The following is an 8,972-nucleotide window of genomic DNA, read 5'->3' as shown; positions in this document are numbered from 1 at the left end:
ATATATATATATATATATATATATATATATATATATATATATATATATATATATATATTATAAAAGTTATAAAATTAGTGGTAAATTCTTGAGATACATGTTTTAGTAATTTATTTACACTTTTATCTGTTAAGTTTTGACTTTTTTTTTCTAATTTTTTTTATTTATGAAAAATATTTTTTCTGTAATTTCATAAATATCTTTTTCGGTTTCAAATTTCAGTTTTCGATTTTTTCGATTCGATCGACCGAACCAACCAATTGCACAACCCTATTTTTCAGTTTTTAATAATTTATTCTCTTTTTTATAGATTTTTTCCTGGAATTATTTTTTTATTTTTTTTATAGTGTAACAATTTTTTTTGTTATTTTTATAGTGTAATTAGTGTATATATAATATATTTATGCTATATTCATGGAATTTTGTAGTGTTTTTGTGGTCTATACCATGAAAACACTGCGAATACACCATAAATATACTAAAAAACAGCAGAAATACACTAAAAAGTTATAGATATATGAAAACACCAAAATACACTATAAATTCACTAAAAATACAATAAAACGTAAATATATTATAAAATTACTTCAAATGCACCATAAATCAATTTGTTCTTTACAAAATCAGTAGTAACAAACAAATTTATGAATCGGAGAAAGACAAAATAAATATTATATGAATAATAGAACAATTTTATAAACAAAAAATTATAGTACTACAATAATTTATTTACAAAATGTTTAAATCATTACAAAAGACCTAAAAAATTACACAAATCTAAAAACAAGTCGAGAAATCCATAACGCGAACGGAAAAGACGAACGGACTACCGCGAACTGAAAAGACGAACAAAAAAACGACCGAAAACGACAAGAAATTCGTCGAAAGTAGACGAACAGAAGCGCGAATGGAAAAGCGAACGTAAAAGACGAACGAAAAAGTAACCGGAGGAGACTAACTGAAAATCAAACAAAAAAAAAGAAGAAGAAGAAAAGAAGAGAGAATTTTGAGAGAAAAAAGAGCACTATATGAAAGTTTAACCTAAAATGAGATGAGACCTCTATATATAGTGGGTACTTTTGTAAATAAGTTAGAAAAATAAGTAGTGTAGGAAATAAGGACAAGATGGCCAAAATGGTGTAAATAAGTTTTAAAAACAGGTATTCGGTGAGAATATTCAATAGAATTATAGCTATTTTAATATAAATATGTTAAATTTATTCAACTTATAAATAATTTAAATATTTAAAATCAGTTTATATATTTTAGAAATAATTTATTTTACTAGGAATAATTTTGTTTAAATGATTAAAAATATTAAAACAACTATTAAGATAAAAAAATTCAAAATGGAACTTTTCCAACAATAGTTATCGGAGGTTTAAAAAATTCTGAATTTTTTTAGAAAATTTAACCAAACACTGAAACGAGTAGTGAAACTGTTTGAAAGGCAAAAATTAAAAACTCTACCGAAAAACTGAATCAAACGCCCTCTTAATATGCTTTAAGAAAATTAAAACACTGTTTGTTTAAAAGAATGAAATTCAAACCATCGGGTTTAAATCAAACTTCACTAATTTGCATAGACTAGAATTGCAGATTCAATTCAAATTAAATTGAATCAACTTAATTTATTTAAATCGAATCAATTTGAACTAGTCATTTCAATTAATTTTTTAGGTTAAGTTGATTAGTTTTGGGTTGGTTTGTACTAAAACTAAACTGGTATTTTTTTTTTATTTAAAAACGATTTCAACTAAACCAATTTTTTTATAGAGAAAATTACACCATTTACAAAAAAAAAAAAAAAAATTATAAAACTATATGTTGACTTTTTTTATTTACAAAAATATTAATAATATTTACAAAAGTACAAAAAAATAAAAAATAATATCAAACATACGGTGTATACTGTGGGTATAATATCAGTATACTAATAAACTAACATTATATCAACATTATACCAAAATTATACCAAAATTATATATACTGAGATTTTATTAATATTAAATGAAAATTTATCAAAATTACATCAAATCGTATACTAAAAATTAAATTAATAATATACCAAAATTATACCAACAGTATACCAAAAGTGTACACATCAAAATATACTGAAATTTTATTATTATATCAACATTACACCACATCGCATACTAAATATTAACCTAACAATATACTAAAATTATACCAACAATATACAAATTCTCTAGTTTATTACCAACTATAGTGAAAAGTACATATAAAAAAAATATACATGTTATCAACTAGAAAATATATATAAAAATTTATAATCGATATACCGAAAATATACTAAAATTATATCAATAATAAACTAAATATTATTTTTAAATTATCTGATTTACAGTTTTAGTATTCCAAAATTATACCATAATTATACCGACATTATACAAATCATACTTTTGTAATTAATTTTCATTTTTTTGGTACTTTTGTAATTAATTTTAAATCAGTCGTATTTTTATAAATAAAAAAAATTTACAGGTACTTTTGTAAATATTTTTAAAATTTTGGGTACTTTTGTCATCGTCCCTTTTTTATATATATAATATCAAATCGAATCAAACTGATTATTGGGTTGGTTGATTTGCACACCCATGGGCTATCCAACCAAAAACAATTTTCCATCTTGGCGCCATTGAAAACAGAAACTTTCAAATTTAAATTCAAACCACATTCTCTCGCTCTCAACTCAGTAAACACAGCGCAATGTTCTTCCCAGAAGAAGACTCGCAAAATCAAGATCACGATCCAATAATCTCCGATCAACACTCACAACCACCGCACTGCTGCTGTACTCAAGGTCACAGATCCACACTCTCCCTCCCGACGCAAAACCAAGACTCTCTCTTCTGTCTGCATTGCTTCTCCAACCTCATCACCAACTCACGCGCTCCGACGTTCCACGTCTCCTACGCTCTCTCTCAGCTCTCCCTCGCCCTTTCTCACCCGCCGTTTCTCCACGCTCTCCTCTCGCTCCATCCGCATTTCCTCATCTCGCCTCTCGTACGCGCTCTCTCGGCGTTTGATGACGACTCGATCGCTCGACAGATCGTTGATATTATTAATTCTATCTGCTCTGAATCTCATTCGCTTGATTTGTGTGTTGATTTTGTTCTTGTAGTGTCTGATTTTATTTCTACCGGAACCCTAGCTTGGAGCTGCCGCCAAGTTTATATGGTAATTACTAATTACTAATTAGTAGTTTCATTTCGATCTTGTTTTAATTTAGTTTAATCTGATTTAATTTATTATGCAGCTTCACTGTTTTGGAGTTGTTCTGAACTGCTGTGTAAATAATCCGTACGGTCAAATTAAAGACAAAGATTCTCTATTATCCAATCTTGTTACTGGTCTTCAGTTGCCAAGGTAACTTCTTATAACTTGATGATCATAATTTTATGGTGCATTCAATTTGATGATCGTAAGTTTATTACTTGTCCTTTGATGCAGTGATGAAATTCGAGGGGAGATTTTATATGTTCTATACAAATTATCCGTTTTCCAATGTGCATATGAGGAAGGTGACGGGATTAACTCGCTTTTCGCCTTCTGTCCGAAGCTTTTGCATTTGTCCCTGGAGGCTCTTTTGAAGACCCAGGATGATGCTGTCCGGTTGAATTGTGTAGGTTTGTGACATTTCTTTTATGCATTTTGGTCCAATAATTTAGTTAGATCTTGAACTAGGATTTTGTTATATATTTTTTAGTTTATATAGGTGCAATATGACATTATAAGACTTGGAAAATGCATAGACTAGTTTGCACACATACATTAGTAGGAAATATAATTCATTGGGCAAGCTTGGGGAGAGCGCTCAAAAATTCATAATGAGATCCAGTTCTGAATCATTTGATTTGAAGAATTCCAAGCAATTCACCGATGGTGATGGTCCACCCACATTTTAATAACACGCCAGCGGTGTAAGAACGTGAGTACATAAGTCCTACAAGGTTTGAAGTTGAGCTAGATTAAATTTGATATAAACCATTGTTGATCCATATGGTACATAGCTACATTTATTCAGATATCTGATACTCACAAGAGCCTGCTTATTGTCATTTATGCATTATCTAGTATCTACCTTTCATCCTGTCTTGACTAACAACCTGCTTTTTGCTTCTTTTCGCCAGCATTCTTGACAATTCTTGCTCGGAAAGGGTTTTTTGAGAATGTATATGCAAATAATTTAAGTAGCATGAGTTCTGATGAAGCTGATAGTTGCATGCAAACAGCAGACCATGGAGTCGACAGTCAACCTCTGGATCTCTTATTTGCTGAGGCCATTAAAGGCCCACTTCTTTCATCTGACAGGCAAATCCAAATTAGCACGTTAAATCTAATCTTCCAGTATTTGTCATGGGAAGGAGCCTCGGAGAAACAGATCCAAATTTTGGTCAAAGAAAACATTGTGGACTATGTATTCGAAATTCTAAGGCTTTCAGGTAACTTACTTAGCATGTATATAAAATTTAGGCATTTATTAAGAAAATTTTCTTGTAATAGGATTTACAGCATACACTGTTTACCATCGCATCCTTATATGTTAACCATATACTCTGCATTTTGAAGCATTGAAGTGTGTGATATCATCTTTACTCAAGATCTTGCATATATAAATACTTGAAGATATGCTTGTCAAGGACTTTATCTTTCTCATACTGATATATTAAGTTTATTTGCTGTCAATTGTGGTCCTGATTCTCATAAATTTCTACCGTTCGTACAGAATGTAAGGATCCAGTTGTCAACTCTTGCCTTCTGGTTCTTGATCTGTTTTCAACAGTCATGGAAGGTTTTAAAGAGAGACTGATTATCGGATTTTCAACTCTGATTCCAGTTCTACATTATGTATGCGAAGTTCCTTTTCATCCTGTTCAATATCAAACACTGAAGCTCATCTCAAATGGCATATCTGATTGTCCAGGAATTATGTCGACTTCTGATATTGAGGAATTAATTGTTGATTTGGCAAAGATGTTTAAGAGGCATACCAATGGGGAGATGGGCATGACTCCAGAAACATTCACAATAGTCTGCTCAATTTTTGTTGCTGTTCTAAAAACCTCATCTTTCCAAGGGAATTCTGGTCTGTTAAAATTGGTGGAAGAAGCAGTAAACGATGCTATTTTAGCTTGTCTAAATATCTCAGAAAAAAATTCCAGCCAACTTTTACATGCGCTATATCTACTTAAAGAGGCATATGGATGCTGTGATGAAAAACTATCTACAAACAACTCTAGTATTACAGAGTTGCAACACTGTATTGTAGATATTTGCACATCACATATCTTACCCTGGATTAGAACAGTTATTGATGAAGTGGAAGAGGAAACTGTCCTGGGAATATTGGAAACTTTTCATACTTTATTGCTTCATGATTCCATCCGAGTGACACAATTCGCAAGGATCTTGGTTACATCATCTTGGTTCAGTGTCTCATTTGGATATCTAGGATTATTCCCTACAGAAAAAATGAAATTGAGAGTATACCTAATGCTCAGTTCACTTGTAGATATTCTTATGGGAAATGACACAGGACAACCTATTCGGGATGCTGTTTCAAGTCTTCCAACTGACCCATTAGATCTGTTATTTCTGCTTGGGCAGAAGACTGCACAAAATCCGTCATTATCTACTTGTCAGTCTGCAGTTTTGGTGATTTTACATACAAGTTCATTATATAATGACAGGTGATTGAGCATCATCCTCATCCCCATAGCATATTTAAATTATGAATAAGGTGCAGAAGCAATCCATTAAAATCTACTTCTATAACTCATCTGTCCTCTTGGTTTGTTTACATCTTATTCTTCAGGCTTGCAGATGAGAAGTCTATATTAGCTTCTCTAGATCAATACATTCTTATCAACAAAAATGATGCCATTAGCGAAGAGGCAATGAAGCAAATGGTAAATCTTTATGGTCTTTGTCGGAGTGTTTCTGAGAAGGATTACAGATTCCCCTACAGTCCAGAAGCTGAGAGGATTTTGTTTCATCTGGTGACTCAAAATGAATGGGATTTGCCGTCTTCAAGAATTCACTTTGAGTCCCTGAAGTGGTTGTTTCAACAAGAGAAACTCATCAAGCCATTGTCTTACCAAGTTCTGAACTTTAGCAAAAGTAATGGTTCAATTGGGACCCAAATTCTTGGTCATGGGGAAAATAATCAAACTATGAATGTGCAAGTAATAACAGAATTGGTAACATCAGAAGACAACTATGCAGCTAGACTTCTAGTAGACTTATTGATGCACCTTGTTCATGAAGAAAGCGAAGATGGTGAAATTACATGTATGGTAAATCTCTTGGCAGCTATCATTAGCATCTCTCCAGCAGCAGCTGATCAATTGTGTTTGAATGGCATAGGAAACACTATCCGAAATATCTATTACAAGCCTAGAATTTTTTTATCTCCGCATACATTCATGCTCACCTCACTTCTAGTATTTAATATTCTACAGTCCGTCAATCCTGACGCATTGTGTGATGATGAAGCTTGGCTTGCAGTGACTGTGAAGGTGGTGCTGAGTTTAGATTTAGGCGTACGTAAAACATCCTTGAAATGCTATGAAACTGATGGGGCCTTGTAACTTCTTTTGCAGCTGATGGACAGTCTTGCCCTTTTCATGGCTGAAAAAAGCTTGTCTGCTGAAGGTCTTCGAGTATTTGCCATTTTTTCAATTATTTTGCAACAATCCACCTGTAAAGCATTATGGGGAGCTTCTAAAGCCATAATTTTCAATTCTACTCTGGCATCTATAATAAACAGCACAATTCATGAGGCTTGTTCAAAGGGGCCAGCTTTATTTGATTACAACGAAGGAACAAGCATCGGAGAAGCTTTGATATTCGTGCTTTTACTCTATTATTTTTCTTTAAAAAGGTAATTTCTTTACTAAATCCTACTATGTGATTTCACTCGTTGTCAGTCTAACTTTTCTTTATCTCAGTTTGCATGTTCTTCTTCCTGAGGATGTGAATTGGCAAAGTTTACTTGATCTATCAAATACGTCGCAGCCACTTACATATATTAGAATCTACTGCCATGACTTATGTAGGCTGATGCATTTTGGGTCCCCCCCAGTCAAGCTCGTCGCCTCATATTGCTTGCTGGAGATAATTATAAGAATATCAGAACAGATAAACAAGAAAAATGAGGAACTTAAATGCTCTATAGGTTACCTAATGTCTATGGTGGCCACATTAGAAGGCCTAGTATTTTACAGCGACATCAGAGTGTCGATAAACTGCAGTCTTTGTCTATCAATGATTTCAGGATGGGAAAAACTGAATATGAAGGAGGCAAAGGTGTTTGCAGATAATACTTGGTGCAGACTGATTGTAGAAGAATTGGCATTGTCTTTGGCTGTTCCTTGTTTACCATCAAAGTCTTTCACTAATTTTCACAGGCCTGCTGTTCATGTAGCAGTTGCATTGCTAAAGGCTCAAAAATCTCTTCAGTGGATGAGGACTGTGTTTGATGATCCTTGCATTTCTGGTATAACTAAAAACATTGAAGCCAGTAATGTCACCTATGAAATCGTGCTTTTATTTAGGGAGCTGATGAACTCCAATTTCCTAAGGGCTGAGCAGATTGCTAATCTAAATCGGGTGCTTCAGGTATGTTGCAATATTATTTCTTACAATCAAGAATATTACTTGAGGGAGAACCAAAAATCAAACATAAATTGAACTTTTTGTTTTTTTACCAATTGTGACTAATAAAAATAAGTTTGTCAAATGGATCGGATTTGAAATCTTTTTATTTTAATATAGCTTAATTTCAAAATTTGGGTGAGGAGAATGTGATTTTACATGTGGCTGCTCTGTTGTATCCACTTTGTGTAAATGTGGCAAATATCTGGAATTTTATTCTGTGATAAGATTAGAGCAAAATATTTTACAAAAGAAAACAATGATAATATCTATTTTGTTCAAATCTTTCATATCATTAAACTAAAAATTAGTAATTTATTATGACATGGCGGTTATATAAGTAAAATGTACATGACGTTAGTAACCATATAAGCACAAAAATATATGCCTCATATCAGTTTCAAACTTTCAATAACTAAACTATAATTGAAACAAAACCCTTCAAATGTGATTAAAATTAATAGTTAAAATTGATAAAAGTCACAAAAACTTGGAATTTCTTGATTATTAAGTCATAAATTAATCGATGCTGTGTGATATTATATTTCATATTGAGGTTTTTCACTGACTTTGCAGGAAAGCAGGAAATATATTTACTCTGAAGATTCCCAAAGTGATTGCACATACGAGCATATTAAGAAAAGGGTCGTTGCTAAGGGTGATTTGGGAGATGTCTGTGAGTATCTCATTCACTTAATGTCATCTCACACACCTTTAAACATAGCTTCAATTAATTTACCAACAGCCAAAAGGTTATTATTTGAAGAAATAGAAATGTTTTTCAAGGATTTGATAGTAGTCGTTGAGGGTGACAGCTAAATAAATTGACTCCAGTGCTCGAAACGAATATAGAAATGAACTATATAAAAGTATATGTAATATATAATTTCTAATTGTGATAGTGTACAAATGATATGCGTTTCTTGAGATATTTTTATAGTTAATGAAATCAAATGCTGGCCAGTGACAGTAATGTCATTAGCAGCAGTTTATGTTGAAAAAGATTTATGGAACTCTGGTTACTGTAATCAATTAGAATTATTGAAAATGTGTCTTGATTCAGGTTCTCCTTTTTAAAAAGGATTATAGTAACTCTGCGGACCTTTAAGTTTCTTTAAAGCATTTTTAAATTTTAATCAACTTTCTGATCAGATGACCATTTTTTACACATTTTATACTAATTATCCAAAAATTCATCTTCTTGTAATGTTACATTTCTAAGCCAAGATAGAATCAACTGATCACAGAACCATCATTACAAAACATGTAACATGGATTCTTTCTATAAAAGG

At 32.0% G+C, this 8,972-nt stretch overlaps 1 protein-coding gene across 1 annotated transcript; it reads left to right on the top strand.

The window, feature by feature from the left end:
• The first annotated feature begins 2,626 nt into the window (after nucleotides 1-2,626).
• Nucleotides 2,627-8,936, top strand: LOC126686016 (protein PUTATIVE RECOMBINATION INITIATION DEFECT 1). The gene is made up of 9 exons (XM_050380026.2): nucleotides 2,627-3,201; nucleotides 3,281-3,390; nucleotides 3,475-3,650; nucleotides 4,155-4,466; nucleotides 4,751-5,714; nucleotides 5,840-6,542; nucleotides 6,627-6,907; nucleotides 6,975-7,644; nucleotides 8,257-8,936. Exons 1-9 carry the CDS (start codon nucleotides 2,731-2,733, stop codon nucleotides 8,497-8,499), a joined length of 3,930 nt encoding a protein of 1,309 aa, XP_050235983.1. The 5' UTR covers nucleotides 2,627-2,730; the 3' UTR covers nucleotides 8,500-8,936.
• Nucleotides 8,937-8,972: the final 36 nt, after the last annotated feature.

This window comes from Mercurialis annua, linkage group LG6 (genome assembly GCF_937616625.2).
Source record: "Mercurialis annua linkage group LG6, ddMerAnnu1.2, whole genome shotgun sequence".
In the NCBI taxonomy this organism is placed as follows: Eukaryota; Viridiplantae; Streptophyta; class Magnoliopsida; order Malpighiales; family Euphorbiaceae; genus Mercurialis; species Mercurialis annua.
Note: the sequence above shows the minus strand (reverse complement) of the source record. Positions and strands in the feature narration are given on the sequence as shown.

What these genes read in the sequence shown, in the direction of transcription:
- LOC126686016 (XM_050380026.2), top strand. Translation starts at nt 2,731, where the DNA reads ATGTTCTTCCCAGAAGAAGACTCGCAAAATCAAGATCACGATCCAATA. An exon ending in TGTCCGGTTGAATTGTGTAG is followed by an intron (nt 3,651 to 4,154) that starts GTTTGTGACATT and finishes TCTTTTCGCCAG; the next exon opens with CATTCTTGACAATTCTTGCT. An exon ending in CGAAATTCTAAGGCTTTCAG is followed by an intron (nt 4,467 to 4,750) that starts GTAACTTACTTA and finishes CCGTTCGTACAG; the next exon opens with AATGTAAGGATCCAGTTGTC.